The sequence below is a fragment of the Mytilus edulis genome, chromosome 2 (assembly GCF_963676685.1).
Source record: "Mytilus edulis chromosome 2, xbMytEdul2.2, whole genome shotgun sequence".
NCBI lineage: Eukaryota > Metazoa > Mollusca > Bivalvia > Mytilida > Mytilidae > Mytilus > Mytilus edulis.
The window spans coordinates 66,760,971-66,787,299 of NC_092345.1; the positions used below are offsets into that span (position 1 = coordinate 66,760,971).

The following is a 26,329-nucleotide window of genomic DNA, read 5'->3' on the forward strand; positions in this document are numbered from 1 at the left end:
GAGTAGTTGTAATGTTACATAATGCGCTTTATAAATGCATTGTAATGAATAAAATAAATTAAGTTGGTTGCTATGCCCCATTTATGAGCATTATGTTTTCTGGTCTGTCCATTCGTTCGTAGCCGTTCGTTTGTCCGTTCGATCGTCTGTCCCGCTTTTAATGCCAAAATAGAGTTTTTATCCCAATTTCACGATCCACTGAACATAGAAAATGATGGTGCGGATGGGGCATCCGTGTACAATGGACACATCTTCAGTAATGAACATAGTTGAAATACGTATTCAACATTTTAAAAAACATTTTACTCTTAACAATAACCACAATAAACCTATTTATCTTATCAAAGATAAACTAAAAAAAATAAAAACCAATGGTTCAGAGAACAATTAAAGGCTTTTCCACATCAAAGAAACAGACTGATGCGATAAATAATTATTTTGATATATTTGAAAGTGAACTAAAGTAGATAATATGCTACTTCCGGTTAAGTAAATGTTACTTTTGGTCTCATATGATAGCTTCTTTAACACTGATTCCAAAAATATATAGTTTCTATATACTTTTGCCTGCAAACCGGGATATAATTTACTACTTTCGGTTTACAGAAAGTCACTTCTATAACCCCGATTTTTTTTTTGTCCATAGATTTATGAGTTTTGAACAGCGGTATACTACTGTTGCCTTTACTAGTCTTTAATGATTAGTAAATGTATTTAAATTACAAAATATATGGATTCTGAGTACTTTAATATGAAAAAAGTGCAAAAATAGCTACTTCCGGTTTTCTCAAGGTCACTTCCGATTGTCATTTTTCAAGGTCATATGTCACCTAACCTTTGGTACAAGGTCATATGGCTTTATAATGAACTTAGTTGAAGTTATAATCAAATAACTATATATTGAGACATTTCAGGGGCACTAACTCCTATAAGATGCAGTTTAATTGTATCAGATCAAATGTAACATATCTTCATTACAATAAAGCAAACATTTTACGCTTGTTTTTTTAATGTATATCTTGAAAACTCACGGAGAAAATCTCAAAACAAGGTAAAATCAAAATTAAGAACTAAACCTTGACCTTACCTTGACCTCATTTTCTAAGTTAAGACCTAGGGGCCTCAAATAAAAACATTACAGGGTTAAATAGTTAATAGCTGATGAGTTGAAAACACATACCGACAAATTTCTTTTGTAAAGATAGATAACTCCTATAAAATTTCATCGAATCGCTTCGATCCAAATTAGCCAAAAATTCCTGAGCATGTAACAAACAATTTGTAAAAAGAATTTTGTCGATATCTTTACGATATGTTACGAAGAAGATGAACTCTGATGATAAACAGTAAATAGAGAGATAACTCTTACAAAGAAAATGGTTCGGCTTAGCAGGGTGAAATTTAAAACCACATAAACTATACGATACAATATAAGAAATATCTAAGCGACATATTGCGAAACAAACATTTATCGCAAGAACAAAATGTGGCGAAAAAAAAATTAATTATAATCAGCACAAATACAATAGGTCTTTCCACAGAAAAGTGGAAAGACCTTAACTAGCCAATGAATTTGTTTTTGTCTCGGCCGATAAAGCTGCTAATAATATTATTATTGTTTGACGTAAATTTTACATTGAGGTTCTGAAAAAAGAAATCACCATTTAACCAACATTCCAACTGACTCCATTTTCAGAAAACGACATCTGTAACAAACATAAACTTTTAGCTACCGGTTTACAAGCAGAACCAAATACAATGAAAGTCCCAAATATGTATTGGCTTCCGAAGCTACACAAAACACCTTACAAATATAGATTTATTGCGTCTTCAAGCCATTGTTCTAGTACTAAATTGTCTATTCTTCTTACTAGTACTAAATTGTCTATTCTTCTTACTAGTACACTTGGTACAATCAAAAACTTGATAATAAATTGTTCAAATAAGGCCTTCGAAAATAATGGAATAAATTACTTTTGGAGTGTCAAGAACTCGTTGAAAGTACTTGGTAAATTGCGTGCTTATATTGGTGATTTTGAATCTGTTCAAAGTTTTGATTTTGCTACCCTATATACCACATTGCCTCACATTAATAAGAAAAAATTCACACACCTTATTAAATGGGCATATAAAAAGTCAGAATGTGAATGTATATGTCCAAACTCATTTGGGTCATTTTTTAGTTGCAACAAACAAAAAAACTATGTCAATTGGACATGCTTTGATACTTTATCTGCCCTTGAACACATTCTATTGTAAAAGTAACACTATCTGAATTATCTGCCCTTGCATTTGAGTTGTCTCCCCTTTTTTGACAAAGTTGGGAAAAAATTAATCAAACAAAAGAATTCTTATTTTTGTAAAATACAATCATAAATATGATCAAACATGGCATTTTCTATATTATAATGAAAATTCTTTCACATGAATTACCTACTACTATAAAAATTTGCACATTTCATCAAAGATCTAGACCTTGTTTTCTAGTATTTCAAAATCCAAAATGGAGGAAGACACCCTATCTACCTTAATAGATCTTTTAAAATAGCACGAAGCCCCATGAGACGAGGATATTCACTTTCAGCTGACTTGTAAATGTACACACAATTGCATATTATTAATAAAGGTGTTTTAACATGATTATCATTATCTTCTTCTTTGCACAGTCAATTATTTCATTTCAAAAGTTATAAAAAAAAATCAGAAACAATCTTTTGATGAACGGACAGTCAGCGGTGTTATGTTCACGTATTGCTATTCTTTTTTTAAAGAAAGCAACTAAGTTGCCAACTTGGGTTTTTTTTGCATTGACATTTTGTTTCTGAATTCCATATTTGACTGCTATGTAAAATTGAACTCTTATTGATATATTGGTCCCTTTTTTTTTAAAAGTAAAGCATAAATACAATGAAGTCCAACCTTGTAGGGTTTTAAAAAGAAAACAACGATGTTAACGATGCATTCCCTTTCCTTGACAGCCCCAGAATAAAAATCATGACTGAGAAAACAGAAGAACGCATCCCTAATTCAGACTTTGGTATCGATCAATTTATAAACAATGGAAATGTAAGGATTAGAGAAAGTTCATCATCTAGCGAGGACATCGATGTGCCTAAAGAACGACATCGAAAAAGCATGAATAGACGAAAAATTTCGAGTATTCATACTGATCAACATGATCAAATATGTGCCGATTTTCATTCAGATCTCCTACCATCATGTACTTCTTATTGGACCTTTACTTATCTTGAGTCGCTTGGTGTCTACTACAAATACGAAGCAATATCCTGCCATTCAATCTTAGATATGGTATACGAACAAACAGGAATGTTTGGAGATTTAACATCGAACCAAAAAGAGCTGGTGAAGAAACTTCAAGATCAAATAGAGTTCTCGTTTAATACATCTGACCTTCATAGATACAATACAGAGAAATTCTATAGAGAAATAGTTGAGAACTTAAGTAAAAATCTGTTAAGGTAAGGTGGGGAATTATATTATTGCCATGTATATTATATTAACTGGTCCCAGGTTCCATATAACATACAAAATGTATCCTCATTGATCCTCGTGTATTGTATTTTCATCATGTCGTACAAATCCGGAATTGTTTAAAAATTTCTTACCAAAGTTTATATCAAATAATTAATTAACTACACTGTTATTGGACTTAATGTGATGAAAACTGCCTATGCAATATAAGGTGTAAACTCGGCCAATACAGAATAACTCGGCCAATATAGAATTTTTTCTGTATTGGCCGAGTTGACACAAGTGCAGGATTTCGGAATGTCTCTAGTTTTTACATCGAAAGTCACGATAAACACAAACTGATAGTAAACATTTGTTTGGAAGACGCAGTTTTCATTTAGTCATCTCAAACATGCTGAAAAGGTCAGCATGGCATATATTTCAGGCTAAAGACGGTCACATTCATTTAAAAAGCATTTTGAAAGCAGACGTTGGAATAGTTCTGGCTCAGGCCAATACAGCAAGCCTCGGACCAATAACAAGGCCAATACAGAAATACTTACGTAATAATATCATAGTGTTAGAGGCGATCTAACTTATGGCTTAATCAATTAAATGGTTAAATATACATGTCATTCCGTATTCAAATTAACTTTAAGTATTACAACTAACCACCTGACAGTCGTGACTTAATGACCTTGAAGTTAACTTTGCATGCAAAAAGACCTCTGCCATAAGTTTGTTTATTTTAGACCGATTCTTTTGGAAGGTAAAACTGGTATTAGTGAAAGGGTACAAACATATGATATCAAATAAAAAAACGTAAATACTTAATTATAATAACTTTATCTGAAAATTCTTCACCACACATGGTATCATTTGCTATTGTTACTAAGTATAGCAGCCGAATATGACGTCATGCAGGCATGCGCAGCATACAGGGTGTGAAAGTAGAATTAGGTCGAAAAGGTAAGACGATCGAAAACACAATACGAGACGATATATTATAATATGTAGAAGGCACAAAAGATTTACTACTGTACACTGTACATTAACTTATTAATAATAGCAAGCAACAATCAATTTATCTATTTTAATTTCTTTCATTACACAGTGTTACACATGTATATATATACTTAATGATACCTAATGATGTTTTCCGGTACAAGATGCTCACAGTTTTTCTTCACTCAACTCATATATTGAATTGTTATCTCTATTATTTCTGTTGCTGCTTCTGGTTATTTCAGCTTGATAATAAATCAAAATAATAGATTTCTTCGTATTCCCAGTCATTATCTAATCTATTTTTAAATACATTTATAGATGGCGCTATTGTTTCTTTATCTGGTAACTTATTCCATAACTTGGCAATTCTTATATAGGTTGTTTTAAATTGTTGGTGAATAAATTTGTTGCTATTACATGTACATTTTTTTTTTAACTCTTGTGCTACATGTTTGCCTATTTTAGGTGTTTGACATTAATTTGAGAAATCTACTTGTAAGTTGTTTCTGGATCATATTTTTCATTAAGTACATGTATCTTATATGTCTCAATCATGTCCCTTTGGACCCTTCTATATGACCATGGTGACAATGTTGGCAGCTTAATTTTTTTCAGTTTTTCGGGGTAACTTAATTTGTTGAATCCAGGTACATGTGTATCTGTCATGTTGCCCTTTTTTGTACATTTTCAATTTCAATAAATTTCTTTATGAAAGGTGCCAATACTGACTTACCATAGTCTAAGTGAGTTTTCACTAATGTATATACAAAATTGTATTAATTATTATAATAAATAGTATTATTGTTTTAAAAAATCTGTCATATTATACAATAAATGATGTAATTTCAAGTTTTAAATAGTCATGTACATTGTACTACATGTATGCTAATTCTTTGGAATCATACATGTATATATATCCATTAATATTAAATCAATGTAAATCAGTCTGGCATCATGGGCATTGAAGGAAAAAATAACTCTGCCTGATCATTATTTGTTTTAATTAGGAAGATGTGGCATGATTGCTAACGACTCAAAACAACTCTCAATCAGAGATCAAATGAGGTACAAAATTTAGAAGTAAGCAACTATAGGATTCTGTACAGCCTTGAAAAATGAGTAAAACACATACAGTATACATGCAGCAAGCTATAAATGACCTAGATATGACAAATGTAAATTAATTCAGACAAGAAAACTAAAAGCCCGATTTATGTACAATTTGTAAATGAAAGAGAAATATATAATATACATGTACAGCAACAACAGACAACTATTGAATTACTCACAGTGTACAGGTTTCTGACTTTTTTTCTGTTCTGAAATGTGTATTGCATAGGACTTTGTCTCAAGTTCATGCTCAGCTTAAAATGCTTTAAAACCTGAAGTAAGGATTTGTTTACTCAAGTTCTGGGATATTTGACAAACTATGCATAATGTAAATATAAACAAGATGTTTATTAACATGATTAAAGGACATACATGCATATGGTTGAATATAATTACATTATGATATATACTAAAATACGTTGGCAGCTAGCTAGTCTACCTGTTATTGTAAAAGTTCCATAATTGCAAGCCAAACAGTATGAATGTCTGCTCATTTCAAATCCTAAGCTGCAGGCTCCCGTGAACCAGAACCAGAACCACTGCGGGGTAAAACATGATTTGTATATATTAATTTTTTTTCCAGTAAAGTAGAAGATTTCACTACAAGTACAGCACTCATGGTACATTCCCAATCACGGAGGGACAAGTGTGGAGGGGAAATAAACAAGTATGGAAGGGATCTATCAGAAGCTGTGTTTAATGATTTATTTAAATCTTTGGTGAGGATGGTCAATCTAGTTCCTGAGTGAGTTACACATGTACCTTTAAACTTTGCAATCTAGTATGTTATGTGTGTTCTGCAGTTCAAGTTTGATGTTCTTTATGGCTACAATATATTTGATTTGATATTTTGCCTTTTAATGCCACTTTTAAGAACCGTGTTTGGGGCAATTTCGTGGCGGTCAATTTTTTTTGGTGGAAGAAGCTAAGAGTACCCAGAGAAAAACAAGAACCTTCAATAGTAAAACTGACAATCCTAGTCAATTTATAAGATTGAAGTCGAGTGCACCTGTCAGAAGGGTGATGTCCAATCAACTTGAAGAAACTTAATACACATGTTCCCTATTACATGTTAAACTTGATCTTTCTAATTTTTATGCCAATTAGAGTTTTTACTCCAATTTTACAGTCCACTGAACATAGAAAATGATATTGGGAGTTGGACATCTATGTACCATGAACACATTTTCGGTACTTTTAACTATACATAATTGAATCGTTTCCATGTGAATTTTTTATGATGATTTCTTGTAAATTGCTGAGACTTTGCTCTTGAGCTGGTCTTCTTAACCTTGAAGCAATAATACATGTTACTATTAAGTGAAAGTCAAATTCAATATTCAGAAAAGGGTGGGAAATATATCAAGGTATTAAGGCATTTAGAAGAAGGACCAATAAACCTTATACAAAATACCTTTTAAATGTACATTTTGCATCATAAAGTCCATGACCATTTCAGATTTCACTTTTGCTATTATTACCTGTTTAGGTTTTGAAAGAATAATTGTTCCATGATCAGTAGCTACATGTATATACATGAGGACAGTTTAAATTCTGGATGTTTTATTTTTACAGCCAAGGTGAAGAATGGAAGACACAGATGACAATTCTTCGACAAACTGTTACATCTGAATCAGATATAGTTATAATGACAAAACATTTTGTTGATTCTGTTTCTCCAAGTATAGTGGCTGTTGTTTCTATTGAAGAGGTAAAATTTAATTAAGATATTTTACAGTTTCTTCAAGCACTTCTGACAATTAGTTTCTTTCATCATGTTCATTTGATTGATTGAATTACTTTATACACACTCCCCCCCCCCCCCCCCCCCCCCCCCCCCCCCCCCCCCCCCCCCCCCCCCCCCCCCGAAGCGGATTATGTAAATGTAAAGAGTCAAAAATAATTTTATGGTTCAATAAATTTAAAATAAATTATTGCCATTCATTATAAATAAATTTCTATTAAAAATAAGGCTCAAAGAACATTTTATATTATTTATATTAACAATAACAAGGTACACACATGTTTGCGTATGAATACACTATATATATAGCTACATCAGAGTGGGCGTGTCGCCTTTAAAATTGACAAATTGAAAATAAAAGTAATATTTTTAACAAATCAGAAGACAGTAAATACAACAAATTTATATATATGCAGGCAATAATTTATGAGTTTTCAGTACATGTAAATGATGTACAGCGACTTCTTATATAATTATATTTGGATTTTCACAGTTAAACATGCACTTAGCAAATGCAATATCTATACAATTCAAGGGTTTTACCAATCTTATTACTGTATATCATTATCTATAGTTTGTTTGATTTCTATAAACATCAATGCAATAACTCCAAATTTAAATGGTTACATATTTAGAATAATAAATTTGAAAAGTGTCATAGACATGTACATAACTTGTAATGTCTATGTTTGATGTTCAATTGAAAATTTACAATTTAATAAATTTGGATTTTAAAATGCTAAAAACAAGAAAAGGAGAGGAGTTTGGGCATATTCATGGTAATCTGTAACCCAGATATTCTATGATTTTAAACAAAATTATCATGACATCTATTTAACTTTACAAAAGAGAATTTAAATCTACGGTTCAGAATTTTTAGTTTAAAATTTCTTTGTTAATAAACCTATTTAAAGGAAATTATATTTAGAGGAAATGCAGAGTCAAGAAATGCTGTATGGAAATCTGGTTCACACCATTCTTTCAATAGGTAGCTTCACTACTAAAAAAAAGTATGTCAGTTATTCAGAATAAGACTCTTTTGATAATTAGCAGGCCCAGCAATACATTTTTTTGTACATGCATAAATGTTTGTAAAAATAATCTGGTTTTTTTTGCTATCAAGGTGTATGAAAGGACTGTTAGGTGTACATGTCCAACTGGTAGGTGTCATCTGACCGTGACCTCATTTTCATGGTTTTATAGTGGTTATAGTAAGTTTTGTGTATTGGTCTGTTTTTCGTATACTGTATGCAATAGGTCTACTATATTTGATGTATGGAATGATTGTAAGGTGTACATGTCTAGCTGGCAGGTGTTATCTGACCACAAATATAAATGACAGATGTTTAATTTTTTTTTTTTATGCTTTCGTTTACATAAGTTAGACAAAGGAATAGTCTTTATTCTGATTTTGATAAAGGCTTTGGTAATCTCAATGATTTTCTTTATCAAATTTTTCACATATTGTACAGTTCATTAAATTCCGATCTACTATATAATGCAACCATTCAGGATCTTTTTCCCATGATTTTTGGTATTTGCGTTTCCTTTTGTTACTTTCGTGTACTTTATTTCGATCTTCCTTTTGATTTTCAGTTATCTTAATTTTTTTGTCCGGCGGTTTAACTCCTTCCAAAAATTTCCACATTTTATATTGTTGTGAAGGACGCTCACCCGAGATATTAATTAACTTGATCAATTGTAATACCCTCCAGTACCGTGTAATTGATTTCACATGTAAATTGTTTTGTAAACAAACAGAGATTGCGATGCAATCAGTGATTTTTATCGACAAATTTCTACTGGTCTGACGCAAATTTTACTAGTCCCGGACTACCGGACTAGCGCTAATTTCGACCCCTGCCTTGCCTCATTTTCTTGGATCATGATAATTTTATGTGAAAGTTGTAGTAAAGCTTTATACTTAGGACTAACAACATAAAATCAATGATTAGTAAAGAAGGCGAGACATTTCAGTGTGTGCACTCTTGTTCAAGTACTATCAGTGATATGTCAATGTTATTTGGTGTATAGAATTAATGTAAGGTGTATATGTTGGTCTGCAGGTATCAGCTTCCTTTACCTCATTTTCTGTGTTCAGTGTCAATGTAAAGCTTTTGTAGTTAGATCCTCTTCCTGGATTCTGTAAACTATATTTGGTGTATTGAATGATTGCTAGGTGTACATGTCTGTCTGGCAAGTATCTGACCTTAACCTCATTGTCATGGATCAGCTTATGTGATACTTGTAGTAAAAACCTTTATCTTTAAGACTTTCAACATTCATTCTATCATTTTCACTACAGCAGGCGAGACATTTCAGGGTGTGCACACTTATTTCATTATAGTTTATATGAAGGAAATCCCAGCTTAAGCCAATTCTTTAAGATCATCTAGTTTCAACACTTCTATTTTACATTTTTCACATTGTCTGTTAGAATTTCTAAGTAATATTTCCAGTTTATGGATTTCAGCTCACCTTGGAATTTGGCTAACATGTTTGGAGAAGAGGTTTTAAACATGTCAAAGTCTCCAGTTATAATTTGGTCAACCATATGCTTGCTAAAGATATCTACTAGGTATTTTTCAAAAGAAATCATTATTTACTGTTATATGTCTTTAAAATCAGGAAAACAAATTGTACCAAGGAGTAAATGAAAGTACATGTAGCCTTTTGAAAAGACACATGAACAAAAGACAGTTTAGAAGAATGGATGGAGACACTTCAAGTTCAAGTAATGAATATGAAATATCTGATAACAGGAAACCAGAAATTTATAAACAAGTTAATCAGACTGTTCTAGGACAACATGGAGGAGAGCTCCTGGTACATGCTTCAGCATATGGGGGCAGATTTGCTAATAAAAAGAAGCGTTGTAGATTACATCTAGGAATGATTGTTATAGGAACTCAAGTAAGTATATTTGTTAGTTCTTATAAAAAAGAAGATGTGGTATGATTGCCAATGAAACAACTGTCCACAAGAGACTAAAATGACACAGAAATTAACATCTATAGGTCACAGTATGGCCTTCAACAATGTGCAAAGCCCATACTGCATAGTCAGCTATGAAAAACCGAAATGACAATGTAAAACAAGTAAGTAAATTTGTTAGTTCTTAATTTACCTTGCATTTTCCCTTCCATTAGTTGTACAGAAATGTATCAGAGAATTCACATTATAAGACTACTTTACAGAGACTATTATTTCTAGCCAAATACAGAAACTCATAATTCATAAAAGAAAGTTGGTTAAACTGAGTTTATCTTGTTCACCAATTTGACTAAAATTCTCATATTCAACTTTCAACATACATGACATACTTAAACATATATATCCAAATTTAAAAAGTCTGAAGAGAACTCGTGCAATTGATTTTTCTAGGTCTATTTGATTTCATATTATAGGTTAAAAGAATATGTTAATATAATGGTTTTTAACCTGTATTAGATTGAGGTTTTTTTTATCAATCAGTCAACCAAATGGTTTAGCCTTGTTTCACTTCCATTCTTGACCTTTTAACAGCTGAACACGCCTAATTCATGTAAAACCCATCTCTAGCTAAGAGGTTCAATGTAAGTCCACATGAATTAATGAGGTCAAATTATTCATTTGCAAGTGTATAATTCATTATCTGTGGGTTTTTTAGGCTTATTTTATATTATATTAACCAAATGGCTGCTAAAAGCAAATTATTATTTCACTTTTTCCCTATCACTAATGATTGAACTAAACAAAATTATGATTCCTTTAAATTGATTGTACAAAAATGTACATATTTTGTATCACTTAATTTAATTTAAATTTTAGGTCATTTTAACTTTGTTGGAATTCAACTATGATCACATGGATGAACTACGGGGGGTACATAACCAAAGTGTGAATGAAAATTCAAGGAGCTGGATATACTACTCTGACCCAAAGGATTTCTTAAAGAAGGAAGATCGGGATTTATTAATTGAGTCATTTGTAAGACTGAGTAATCAATTCTAATGTTAATTCACAATTGATTAAATTTTCTTTGTAGTTCATCAACATCTTTGTGAGTGTTTTATGAAATATGTTGTGTACATTATAATTATGGGGGATAATGATCTAAACTTATCAAATACCAATATGATATAAATAACATTTAGATACCACTATTTCTTCATAAAATGATAAAAAAATAAATGTATTGTGTCCCTGTTTCCATTCTCAATTTTATTGCTGTTTCACAAGCTTGTCCATTGATCATCCTTCAAGGTAAAGGAGTATATCAGGTAAGGGCTGATTTTGGCCTCAAATTTCAGGGTCAATGAAAGATTTTGGACACTTTTTAAACACTTAAGTGTCTATTTCAATTGATTCGATAAATTATTGTGAAAGATTTGAACGGATTTAGTCATGAAAAACGCGCCAATTTAAGCTTAAATATGAAAAATCTGTCAAATATGCCAAAAAAACGTCACTAGTGTCAAAAATGAAAGTGGCCGCATCCGTGTTCATCCTCAACCTTTATATATGTTATGTATTACCATCAAATACAACTTATATTTCAATATTAGGAATGAACACGAATGCGGCCACCTTCTAGACGGAAACCATCTAGAATTTAACTAAAATGCTAAAATTGTGAAGATTTTAGTAATTTAGCATGACTTAATGATGCTGGTACCCAATACATGTATATGTGCATTGTGTTGTCAAAAACAGCCCATGTTTATGAAGTAGAAGCATTATACTTTCCAATAAACAGCTAAAAGATTACATTTTCACAATTTTGTAAAACTGCTATATTTTGGGGCCAAAAACGGGTCTTACTGGACCTACTCCTTTGTTTACAATTGACGGTCAAAGAATTATTCCATAATGAAATGCTTGAAGACAGTCAGCAGATTTAAGATTGATATGATCCCTGCAAAAATAGAAAACAGAAAATCATTGCTTTGTCTGTCTATTTATACGAAACAAATGCTTGCTTAGTTGAAATGAATCTTTGAAAGATGAAAGATATAGGAAAGAAGACGAAGCCTATTTAGGTTCTGGTCAAGTGGGTTAAGGGTAATTATGTCTTGTAAAAAGTGAAATATTTATGGAAAAAAAACCAGTTTTCAGATGAAGGGAAAAAAGACCAATTGACATTTTTGACATTTTCATGTCAATTGGTCGAAGATCCGTGGTCATAGCTGGTAGAAAAAATATAGAAATATAAGTTGCAATTTGTTGTTTCTTGGTGATTTCTTCAGGTACATTTGTTATAGAATTGGAGATTATGTTGTCAATGGTTTTTTAGTCAGTTGATTAATTACCAGAAGGACAGAATATTGAAAACCAAAAACAATAGTTAAATGATCTGAAAAAGTAAAATCACAAAAATACTAAACTCAGAGGAAAATCAAATCGGAAAGTTCCTAATCACATGTCAATTTTAATATATTTATTACAATATTACAAATGTGTATTGAAAATATAATAACAATGTTATATATATATAAACAATGGTCCTCATTTAAATCAATAGTCTAGTGCACTTTCTTGACATTGTAAACATTTTACTTTTACTCTATTAATTAGTTGTTAGACAATTTTTCTTGGCTATGTGCTAATCAGAAATTCTGTAAATTTAATACTATGGCAAAAAGAAGTCTTTATAACACATCATAGAAAAAAGTTGCGCCAAATACGGCTAAGGTAATCTATGCCTGGGATAAGAAAATTTTTGTAAACAGGAAATTTATAAAAACGACCACATTATTGATATTCATGTCTACACAATAGTGTTGACTACTGGGCTGGTGATACCCTCGGGGATGAAACGTCCACCAACAGTGGCATCGACCCAGTGGTGGAAATAGTCATCAAAGGTACCAGGATAATAATTATAACCTTAATCACTTCTAAAAAAAAAAATAACCGTTCCAACAAAAATCTCAAAATGGCATTCTAGTATAAAGGAAGTTCATTGGCAAAACTGAAATACAATATCTCAAAAATATCCAAATCACTATAACGCAATGACAAGTTGAACAAGAACCGAGCCTCATCATTTATTATATATATAATAAAAAAAAATCACTTAACAATAAAGGTTAAAAAATATACAATGAAAAACACAGAAAATTCAACAAGTAATCTAAGTGATAAGCAATGTCAGTACTTAGATTCAATACTGTCCTTTACTTCACGACCATCCTGTATTATTTGTGAAATTGATACAGAATATTTATCAACAATTTCTTGTTATCTTCCAATGAACTTCGAAGAAAAGGACGAGACGTTTTTTGACATAACCTTGGTTCATCAAATTTCTGCTCAGACTCCTGTGAATTTAAAAATTCTCTGAGTAGTAGTGGCAAGATCTTGAACACACCGAATGAGTTGGGACATGATATCCCATATATGCAGTTGCAGATAGTATACTGCTGCTAATGTGGGGATTGTTTTGGTATCAAATTGAAATTATCTCGTTTGTCATAGATTCTGGTATTTAAATGACTGCTTATGTCAAATTCGAGGTATAAGGCAGAGGAACTTGTACCAGTTGTTTCTTTAATTTTCGATTTCTGGAGGGATGTATAAAGACCCTAATCAGAAAAAATGAATTATTAACGAGGAGAAAATCAATCATTGTGTATTAAATAACCTGGCTTCTTTGATCTTTGGAACTCTGACTCATATGAAATTAAGAAGAAACCATAGAATAGATCAACAGTTCGTTTCCGACAAATTGTTTAATAAATTCTACCTCCAAATTCTAGAAATATGTTGTCAATAAGAAACTTAAGCATACTGATCACTTTCTCCTCTATGTAGCGTTTTTGACATTTTTGTTCACTATTAACAAAATGGGCCGCATTGTAGCCTAAACGTTTAGCGCATACTGCCATTTTTGTATTGAAATGAATTGTGGATTATTTTGCCACCTTTCTGTACTTGTGCGTCTTTTTATTGTACCTTGTTGAAAAGTTTGTTACTTCACTGATCGAGATAAAAGGCGTAAATAGTCCATTTGCCAATTACCGATTTGATTCTGTTATTAACATACCGGACAAAAAAGCAAAACATGATGAATTGAAAGTGATGTATCGGCGGTTTAACTAATTTTTCATGAAAAATTATTTCTGATGTCAAAAGTATTTAGCTGAACAACAAATTAATGTAATTAAAAGAATTGAAAACCTTCAAGATTACTCACATTACGCACAGGTAAATTATCTCTTTCTGCTAGCTTTCTATTATAAATAAAAATTTATGTCCCTCATAAGGGAGACAACTAAAAGAAGGGATTTCTAATTACAGGGTCATTTACAGGAATTGACAAATAGCCTATTGATTTCTCAAAATCCCAAGCATGACAGGACAAGTGCAAACAAATGCATGTACATAAAAGTGGTTGTCTTTATACTAAAACATGCATAAAACGGCCGCCCTTAGAACCAGAAAAAACTAACCTTGAATAAATGTGACCTTTAAATTAAGGCTCAATAAGAATCGGTATTAATACAGTAGAACTGCACAAACAGTGTAACCTGACAAAGACCGGTTTTCGATTTAAATTATATTGGTTGTCATCGGGTGGCACCGCAGAATGCGGTACATAGCGGTAACTATCTAGCGATGGTGACGGCGTAAACTACTGATATAAAGCTTTATATTCCTGAAGGTTTAAGACCTGTATACGTCCAATCTTGTATGCAGATTCCTTATGCTACAACGCTTCTGTCTGTTATATTATTGTTTTTTTGAATAAAAATAAAATTTTATTCTTTTGTTTATCATGTTAATAAATAAACTCGTCATAGAAACCAGGATTGACATTTAGTATTTACGCCAGACTCATGTTTCGTCTACAAAAAAACGCTCGAATAAAAAAAAGTTGAGCATTGAGTACCAAAAATTCCTAAAAGTTTTGCCAAATACAGCTATAAAAGTAATCTATTTCTGAGGTAGAAAGGCCTTAGTATTTCATTTTTGTAAACAGTTATCTATAATGATAATTATGACCATAAATGAGAAGTCACGTCAACACAGAAGTACAGTAACTGACTACTAGGCTGGTGTGATACTTAGTATTGATTTCATTTATAAGGAATAATAAGATTAAGTTCTATATTTGTTACATGGAATCACTATAATTGGTGTATGGAATTATTGTAAAGGAGGGGCGAAAGATACAAGAGGGACATTCAAACTCATAGATCGAAAATAAACTGACAACGCCATGGTTAAAAACAACAAAGACAAACAGACAAAAAATTGCACACAAAACACACAGAAAACTAATGATTAAGCAACACGAACTCCAGCAAAAACTTTGGGTTATCTCGAGTGCCCCGGAAGGGTAAGCAAATCCTGCTTCACATGTGGCACCCGTGGTGTTGTTTATGTTATTATCAACCCAGTAAATGGTCAAATTCGGTAGGACACATTCGTGAAAATGGAACGGGATTGTAGTTACGACATAAACTGATGATAAAGAACATAATCGATATCATCTGTGAAACGGATATTCCATAACGGTCAACCGTGATGGCGTCCGTTAAAGTGTAAGGTGTACAGTTCTGTCTGTCATGTTTCATTTGACTTTGAAATTATTGTCTTTCTTCATTAGTCTAAGAACGTTTATCAGTAACCATAAGCACTATTTCAACTATAATTGGTTTATGGAATAATTGCAAGGTAAATGTCTGTCTGACATAGACCTCATTTACCTGGATGATTGATGTTTTAAGTTTATGTAACAGTTGTAGTAAAACATTCATGGTATACAAACATGTTACATTGATTAAAAATTTAGTTTTTGTTTGCGAGGAAATATCATGAATCATAGTTTATGACCAAACTCGGTAAAGACCCATCTAGATTGCATTTAATTGATAATTTTAACAACACTTACCGTTATCTTTATGATTTTTTTCTTTAAATAATCAAGAATTTGCTCAATATACTGCGGAAATTTCCCAAAGGAACTTAGATTAAATAAATCAAATTTAAACGGTAATAATTACTTATCTAGATTTAGATATTTTGGATTTAAACGGGAAACATCCACACTAAAATTTACGACAAAAGGGACGATTTTTCGTATTTATTGTTATTTTTCAGTAGCGGTCTCACTAATAACGACAAGAAGAATTTTAGCGACGGGAAGCGTCAAGAACGGACACGAAGAATAAATTTAGCGACAAGAAGACTATTTAGCGACATAAAAACTTCTCGTATCGCATGAGGATGACACATATCAAATGAACAATTATGTGTGGAACTTAGTTTTAAGAAATGATGTCAAAGTAACACTATGAAAATATTTTTAGTAAGCTGAAATATATATTTATTTTTTACATGTTTATGTCCTGTAAGATATTTTATTTCTGTCCCATTTTTCAACATTAGTGTCTCGATAGGTGAAATGTTTTAACTGAATGGTTAATTTAAATTAATTATGAAAATGGTTAAAATTAAATCAATAAAAGTAATTATTGCCCAGTTACAAACACTACCAGGGGATAATCCATAATTATCCCCAACTTTAGCCTGGTAAACTTGTTGTCTCCTTGTGAAATATAAAACATATCAAAATGATTTCCTGCTTAAGTCTTTTATTGATATAAAGTCAAAACCTTCTTGCTTTTCACTAGACAACCATGTCCTGTCAGTTTTAATTCTTATATATGTAGATGAAAAATAAAAGTCCCAAAAACATTAACATAGCAGCAATCGCTTTTACAGCCTTTAATGCTTTGATTGTTTTACAGAAGAGTGTCCACCATGCACTTGCACTGCACTATAATAATAGAATAGAATGATCATATACGACTAGATGAAAATTATATAAACATGCAATCGTAATATTAATAATATATTTATATAATAGTTCTTGAAAAACTGGTCATTATCGTGATATATGGACTGCCCACAGGACAGTGGTATTGACTAAGATAGTGATAATGACTGAGCCGAAGGCGAGGTCATTATCGCTGTCGCAGTCAATACCACTATCCTACGGGCAGTCCATGTATCACGATAAAGACTAGTTTTTCAAGAGCTATTATATTTATTTCATATAGAAACCATGTTTTGGAAAATTCTCATAAATTCAAACAGCCTTAAGCGAACTCTAGTAGTTGTTCGATTTCTATGGCAAAGAGTGAAGACCAGTCGTAGTAATACTGCCATTCATTTTAGTGCTATTTTTCAGTATGTAAATACTTAATCAAGTTCAATTTAATTTTATAATTAACAAAAACATATAATAAACAATTCAACAACTTAAATATAATATTAAAAATAGGAACATGTTTTATAAAAGGTACATCTCTCTAAACAGAGAAACCACGCCCCACCGGTCATTAACAAAGAAACCACGCCCAAACGATCATTATCAGACGGAAACCACGCCCTAACGGTCATTATCAGACGGAAACCACGCCCCACCGGTTATTATCATGTAAAAGTTTGTTAACGACCGGTTTTCTGGTCCGTTTTGTACTATTAATGACCGATGGAATTTATTACTGAAGAATAATGAATGTCATGTGACCCCTTGTTATCCAATAAGAGAATCTTATTCTCAACCGATATGTAATAAATATATGTAACAACAAACCAGTGTATTCTCTACGACTATTATTATATAAGTATAATAGTCCAAGGTATACTGATTTCTTGCACTACAATATAATAGTTATTACGGCGAGGTTGAATTTCCTGTCATTTATTCATCATCCAAGCACGAACTTGTATCAGAAAAAATATCTCTGTAAATTAACCCCAGTTTCAGGTATAGAGATGTGATCTGTTTCTGTGACATGTGCTTTTGACCATCCACAAGAACCTGCGGTCATCCGATGTTCAGTACTTCAGTACTTTGATTTTATAAGTTGTTATTGGCTTTAACTTGCTGTCAGTAACTGCGAGTACTCTCAGATCTGTACTTGGTGTCGTCTTGTTGTAGGGATGTACAAGTACCCGTCCACGTTCACCATCTAATATGTTTTAAGTCTTCAACTGATTTTTATAGTTCGTTCTTATGTTGTACTGTTTCACCACTGTCCCAGGTTGGGATCCCGCTAACATGTTTTACCCCACCGCATTCTCTATGTATGTGCCTGTCCGAAGTCAGGAGCCTGTAAATCAGTGGTTGTCGTTTCCTTATATGTTACATATTTGTTTTTCGTTCATTTTGTGTACATAAATTAGGCCGTTGGTTTGAATTGTTTTACATTATCATTTCGGGGCCTTTTATATCTGACTATGCGTTATGGGCTTTTCTCATTGTTGAAGGCCGTACGATGACCTATAGTTGTTAATTTCGGTGTCACTTTGGTCTCTAATGGAGAGTTGTCTCATTAGCAATCATACCACATTTTCCTTTCTATATCAAAAATGATACTCTTTTTTTCCCATTATAATGAAGAGAGATACCCTGTATACTACAAAATGTATATCAAATACGTCTCATATGTAATTGTAGTGGGGTTTTTTTTTTAAAGAATGTATATAAACTTGAATAGGAAAAGTGATCCTACAGTCTCATTCATATATTTTTTTTGAGAAAGAGATGATACTTCAAATATACTATGAAATCAGAGGCGAATTAAGAAATTTGGGAAAAATATGAATAAATATATAGGAACTGACTGGAGCGGGCCCTTCTTATGCAGTCAGTTAGTTTCTGGATCTGCCACTGGAAATAGATATACCTCATTTTTATACGACCGCAAAAATTTTAATTTTTCGTCGTATATTGCTGTCACGTTGGCGTCGTCGTCGTCAGAATACTTTTAGTTTTCGCACTCTCACTTATGTAAAAGTGAATAGAAATCAATGAAATTTTAACACAAGGTTTATGACCACAAAAAGAAGGTTGGGATTGATTTTGGGAGTTTTGGTCCCAACATTTTAGGAACCAGGGGCCAAAAAGGGCCCAAATAAGCATTTTCTTGGTTTTCGCACTATAACTTTAGTTTAAGTGAATAGAAATCTATGAAATTTTGACACAAGGTTTATGACCACAAAAGGAAGGTTGGGATTGATTTTGGGTGTTATGGTTCCTATAGTTTAGGAATTATGGGGCCAAAAAAGGGCCTAAATAAGCATATTATTCTTGGTTTTCGCACAATAACTTTAGTATAAGTAAATAGAAATCTATGAAATTTAAACACTAGGTTTATGACCATAAAAGGAAAATTGGGTTTGATTTTGGGAGTTTTGGTCTCAACTGTTTAGGAATAAGGGGCCCAAAGGGTCCAAAATTGAACTTTGTTTGATTTCATCAAAAATTGAATAATTGGGGTTCTTTGATATGCCGAATCTAACTGTGTATGTAGATTCTTAATTTTTGGTCCCGTTTTCAAATTGGTCTACATTAAGGTCCAAAGGGTCCAAAATTAAACTTAGTTTGATTTTAACAAAAATTGAATCCTTGGAGTTCTTTGATATGCTGAATCTAAAAATGTACTCAGATTTTTTATTATTGGCCCAGTTTTCAAGTTGGTCCAAATCGGGGTCCAAAATTAAACTTTGTTTGATTTCATCAAAAATTTAATAATTGGGGTTCTTTGATATGCCAAATCTAACTGTGTAAGTAGATTCTTAATTTTTGGTCCCGTTATCAAATTGGTCTACATTAAAGTCCAAAGGGTCCAAAATTAAACTAAGTTTGATTTTAACAAAAATTGAATTCTTGGGCTTTTTGATATTCTGAATCTTAACATGTACTTAAAATTTTTGATTATGGGCCCAGTTTTCAAGTTGGTTCAAATCAGGATCCAAAATTATGATATTAAGTATTGTGCAATAGCAAGAAATTTTCAATTGCACAGTATTCAGCAATAGCAAGAAATCTTCAATTGCACAGTATTGTGCAATAGCAAGAAATTTTCAATTGCACAGTATTGCGCAATAGCAAGAAATCTTCAATTGCACAGTATTGTGCAATAGCAAATATTTTCAATTACTCAGTATTGCGCAATAGCAAGAAATATCTAATTGCAATTTCAATTGGAGTTATCTTTCTTTGTCCAGAATAGTAGTTGAATCAACTTAAATCATTGTTTTATACAATATACAATGTATATTCACTTTTTCTACCAACTGATAAATTAAAACAATCTTTACCATTCAGTGATAACAAGCACTTTATTTTACATTTTAATATTTTATGATGTATTTAAATGGTTAGGTATTGTTGCAAACTCCATTAGAAATTTGAATTGAGATCAGTTTTGGAAAAAGGGAAAGGGGGATGTGAAAACAAATGGGGGTTGGGGGTTAAATTTTTCTCATTTCAGATTTCATAAATAAAAAGAAAATTTCTTCAAACATTTTTTTGAGAGGATTAATATTCAACAGCATAGTGAATTGCTCAAAGGCAAAAAAAATATTTTAAGTTCATTAGACCACATTCATTCTGTGTCAGAAACCTATGCTGTGTCAACTATTTAATCACAATCCAAATTTAGAGCTGAATCCAGCTTGAATGTTGTGTCCATACTTGCCCCAACCGTTCAGGGTTCAACCTCTGCGGTCGTATAAAGCTGCGCCCTGCGGAGCATCTGGTTAGTGAGTGTTATCCCCAATAATTATATATTTTTATTATGGACATGTACTTTTGTTTATACGGGTGTTGTTGTTTTTTTTTTATCATTTTGGTTATATTAATAGGTGATGACTAAGTAACTTCTACGGCCCCCACCCTTATGTTTAAGTGACAAACTAAGAATGTCATCATATTCAAATATTCTACTTTGATCGTAACCCCAATATTCAGGATACAAATACTTGATTAACCACAAACACAAACATAAAGTGCACAAGAGATACCATATATAACAAACTATATGCTCACAAAGTTTTTATATAATACATGATAAGAAGACATATATAAATCTTAAATGTTACAACAGTTTGACAAGTACTAGTAATATTAAAATAGAAGTAATCGTAGAATTTTCGAGCATTACATAACATATTTTCTCTGTTTCACAGTATTAACTTGTTCAGATCTGTTTTAAATATTCTTGTTCAAATGTATATTCAACAATCCTTTCATCTTTTCTGAATTCGAAATATTATGTGTGTAGTACACTGGTATGTATATATATATATGTTTTTAAAAACATGATTATAAAGTTGAGCCTATTCAGGCTAAAAATTTATGCCGCAAACGATGTATCTATTTTTAACATGTTTAACAATAATTAGTGGTTAAAAATGAAAATAAAATGTATGCGTCCAAAGTACTTTCTGGATTCAGCTTCACCAAGAAAGCTAGAGTCGAATATTTTGACAGCCAATGCTGCAAAGGAACATCCAGTACTAGTTGTAGAGCTGTATGTCAAATCGGGACATAAAAATTCACTTAAGGTTGACTTTGACTGAGGGAGTTATGAGTTATAATTCCTTCACTCAAAGTCAACTTTAACTTATAAAATTGAAAATGGAAATGGGGAATGTGTCGACCATAGAGCAGACAACAGCAGAAGGCCACCAATGGGTCTTCAATGTAGCGAGAAACTCCCGCACCCGGAGGCGGCCTTCAGCTGGCCCTAGTTTCTTAATAATTTATCAATCTATAAAAGATCAATTTAGGAAAGTCATGGTAGAAAGCATGTCAGTACAGTACGAAGAACTATTGATTACTGGGTTTACTGGGTTGATGATACCCTCGGGAATTTTTGGGATACGATTGCTTTCAAGCAATCTGTAGACTTCTACCATTGACTCAGGTCCATGCCCTCACGTCAATCGTTTTATTCTAAACATTAAGGAGCATCTCAGATTCTTAGATTGTCTTGCTTTAAAGGGTAAAAACAAACAAAAGGATTGAATTTAAACAACTTTCCTTTAATGTTCTTCTCATAATCTTCATGTTTCGATATTTCCCTTGACTTATATGCGTGTTTTTAACAACACGGAATATCAGAATTAAGCAGTATTTATGTTTAGTGTTTTTATAAATTTAGAAACAAGCCAGTTTTGATGAAATTAGAGAGTTCTCTGAATTCCGATAAATCTATTTTTGTCATACAAGAACTGAAGTGGAGTTTTTCTTATATGTCACCGTTATGAAACTGATATGTGATATTGTACTTCCATAAAGAAATGGAGAACCACCTAGTTCTTTTAATCTGTTAATTAACATTTAATATACGTCCTTGCTACAAATCACAAATTTAGGGTTTGTTTGTGTAATTATGCGCATGCGTATAGTTTTCTTGACTTCAAGGGGTATCAGATCGAATGGTAGCTCTGGATTCCCAACTCCATTGATTAATTTTAAACTCATGCGATCCTTTCTATGTCTGTCTGCTATTGAGGGTTATTGTCGTTGCTTGCATAATTTTAAATCATATGCATCATTTAAATTAAAATAAATGGAGTCCACGATGTAACTAGAACACCCCTTTAGCCGAAATTGAGTCTTTCATATTATCGCTTCGAGTTGTCTCCCTTCCGTAAGTAACTTCAAAATACGACGATACGTCGAGAAAATTAACTCGTTCTGTCGTTAGACTTCCTATTATATTAAAAGCGATCGCAATTTAAACACAGGAATGTGTACGGAAAGGAGTCATTCCCACTGACCCAAAGGAATTTAAATATTCAAAGAGTTAGAAATGAGGTTCCTCCTACGTACTACGTAGAATTCACGTAGAAAAATAGGTGATGAGATACGAAGTGAAATAATTTCTCTCACTCTAGTGACTGCTGTGGAAAGTAAACTTGAAATTGATAGTACAAAAATAAAACACAATATTACTTTGTTCATACACTTGTATCGAGGATTGGCTAATATACTTACGTAAATTACATTTTACATGACTTTGTGCAGTTGAATTATTTTTGAAAATAAAACTAATACATGTATCAATGAAAACAACGGCAATCGTATCCATCAGAGCAATCATGCTCTTTGATTATAGTCCACCAACAACGTCACGTCGATTATCGCAAATAAAGAAAAAACAAAAATAATTGATTATGTTTGTCCTACTTACTCTCTTATAACCGGCTCTGTTCCATGTCAAAATTGATGAACATTTCGTTTTATCATATTGTATATAGTCACAAATATATCTATTTTTTTCTCACCAGAAACAAATATTCAACGGATATAACCATTTATAAGTGATAATCTTTTAAGGAATCTTTCTCTCCGTTATTCCTCTTTAATATCAGTGGAGCGTTTGGAAAGAACAATTTGGCTGATAAACAAGAAATAAAAGGTTATAAAAAGTTTTAAATTCTCTCTAAATGAGAATTCTTTATCCTTACTTTCAGACACATCATTAATTGCAGTTTAATGAGTACCCTTAGTCGAATTGTTTGGGGAGAATAATCAGAATTCCTAGATAATTGATATATTTTAACTAGCATTTGACAACAATTTATTCTTAGATTCATTACACAAAATTAAATGAAATTTTTGAAATATTCTTTAACAAAAACTATTTTCTTGATACGATAACCACCATATGCTGTTTTAAGAAAGCATGTTTTGTTAAAATTCTTTTCTGATTTTCTATCTTTTTGGGATAAGATTTTAAGGAATCATTAGTCCTTCATTGTCTCAATAAACATTTCATTGAACAGCAATTCTGAGGACTTACTTTGTTTGTTTTGGATACCTAACGCCACTAGCGAGGTTTAGTTAGCTATAAAACCAGGTTTAATCCGCTATTTTCTACATAAGAAAATGACTGTACCAAGTCTGGAATATGACAGTTGTTTTCCATTCGTTTGATGTAGTTGAGCTTTTGGTTTTGCCATTTGATTGGGCACTTTCTGTTTGGAATTTTTCGCGGAACTCAATATTTTTGAGACTTTACTTTTTGCATATTACAAAGTATTTCCTAACTAAGTATTGTTATATGCAACACTTTTACTGAACTGCGACCTTGTGATACTTTTATCCAATATTTTTTTAATAAAAAAAAATGTTTCTTTTCCTTTTCAAGTTTTCTTACGGTTGCTGCCATGTCGTGATCTAACTTTTACATAAGGTGTTGCCTGGAATTTCTAAATGGCATTCATAAAAAGAAAATGTGCGGATAACAGAAGTTTTAAAATCAATGAGCCCAACATGTATGTATTTAAACGAACATATAACACATACATGTAGTTATTGTACAGCATGTATGGCTGCTAAGTACACCACGAATCAAGTGATCAGTATACTAGAGTTTCTTATTGACCACATGAGTGTTGTACTTGGAGGAAATATTTTTCAATAATTGATCTGCGTTCCTATTGAAACGGCCTGTGCATCTCTCCTTGTCGGCCTATTCTTATTGTCATATGAGTCTGCGTTCCTTCAGACACTTGTCAAAAACAAGAAGATAAAAAAATCCTTTATCAAGTCAGGGATATTACAGTTGTTATCCATTCGTTTGATGTGTTTGAGCTTTTTGTTTTGCCATTTACTTAGAGACTTTCCGTTTTGAATTTTCATCAGAGTTCGTTATTTTATTTTGGTGATTTTAATTTTTTTATTTCACATTTGAATATATTAATGATGTTTTTGTTTTCATTATCAATACACACCTTTCTCATTAGGTTTCATTGGTATATCCTCTAATGAACAAGAAATAAAAGACAAAACACGACTTCTTCCGTCTCATTTTTAAACATATCTCGAATTTCACATAACCAGTTTTCTCAGTACCCGAAACTATGACAAATGAAACAATTTAGATTTGAAAATTATGAATTTCCCCCACCTTAGCAGCAATATACCAACGTAGTCTGCTTACAGAATATACATTTATCAACTCATTCGGTATTTAAGAGCTTGCACTTTCTACTCAGACTTATTAAACGTCATCAGTGTCTGAGCAAAAAGTTGATTGATCAGGGATTTGTCAAAGAATGCGTCGTCTTTTTTCGACAAAAAAATCATCGGAAGATACTTAGACCATGCTGATGAATATTGCATATCAACTTCACAAATAAAACATTATTGCCTTGAAATAAAGATTCTATGTAATGACGTTTGTTTATCATCTAAATTACGTGTTATAAGTCAGCTCTTTAGTCTTGACATGATTATCAATTACATATTATGGTCATTTTTATAAAATAATGTTTGCAAAAGTATGAATTATTCGTAATGCTATTGATTTTCTTATCCACGTATCCTTAGTATCCTTAGCCGTATTTGACACAACTTTTTTGAATTTTGGTCCTTAATTAATGCTCATCAACTTTGTACTTGTTTTGGCTTTCTTACAATTTTTACATAATTTTGGTGTTCTCATTTTTTATGCTAGAATTGGTTCAATCAATACTGCAAACATTTCAAAGTGTATTGCACCCGTCAGTTTAAGAATGTCTTCACTTAAAAAGTTGTTGGCAATAAAATAAAACAAGTATATATACATCATTAAGCCAGCAATAACAAAATAACCAAAGATGAAATTTCATATAAAACCAGGTTTAATCCACCAATTTCTAAATAAGAAAATGCCTCTACCAAGTCAGGAATATGACAGTTGTTATACATTCGTTTCATGTGTTTGCCATTTTGATTTTGTCATTTGATTACGGACTTTTCGTTTTGAATTATCCTCGGAGTTCGGTATTTTTTGTTATTTTATTTCATCATACAATTATCTTGTAAAACTGAATTTGAAACTTGTCGATTTAATCGTAATTTATTAGATTACGTAATCTAACTTGTGGGTTTTTATTTAAGAATTTAATGTTGCTATTTGAAACATAATACAAATTAGATTCTTGGAAATAATGAACACATTGGTCGTTTTCTTGGTAGATCTTTTCTTTTAAAATACCTTAAATATATTATTCTTCATTTAAATACTGAAATGGGCGTCGTCATTGTGATTATTTGTTTTTAATAGACATATATTACCACATCCATTGCAACCTACGCATTGATTATGTAGACAAATTTTAAAGAAGAATTAACCTTCAGATTTGGAAAATCCCACCTGTAATAAATTCAAACTGTATAATATATAATCCGGATGAATTATTATCAATTTTTAAATT

The 26,329-nt window shown here is 31.9% G+C and overlaps 1 protein-coding gene across 2 annotated transcripts; it reads left to right on the plus strand.

The window, feature by feature from the left end:
- The first annotated feature begins 2,925 nt into the window (after positions 1–2,925).
- On the plus strand, positions 2,926–11,368 carry LOC139512719 (uncharacterized). 2 transcript variants are annotated; one of them, XM_071300584.1, is made up of 5 exons: positions 2,926–3,479; positions 6,173–6,334; positions 7,165–7,300; positions 9,962–10,246; positions 11,144–11,368. In XM_071300584.1, exons 1-5 carry the CDS (start codon positions 2,995–2,997, stop codon positions 11,324–11,326), a joined length of 1,251 nt encoding a protein of 416 aa, XP_071156685.1. In that variant the 5' UTR covers positions 2,926–2,994; the 3' UTR covers positions 11,327–11,368. The 2 variants fall into 2 exon arrangements, with proteins under 2 accessions (XP_071156685.1, XP_071156686.1); XM_071300585.1 differs by lacking the exon at positions 2,926–3,479 and adding an exon at positions 5,483–5,544.
- The last annotated feature ends 14,961 nt before the right edge of the window (positions 11,369–26,329 follow it).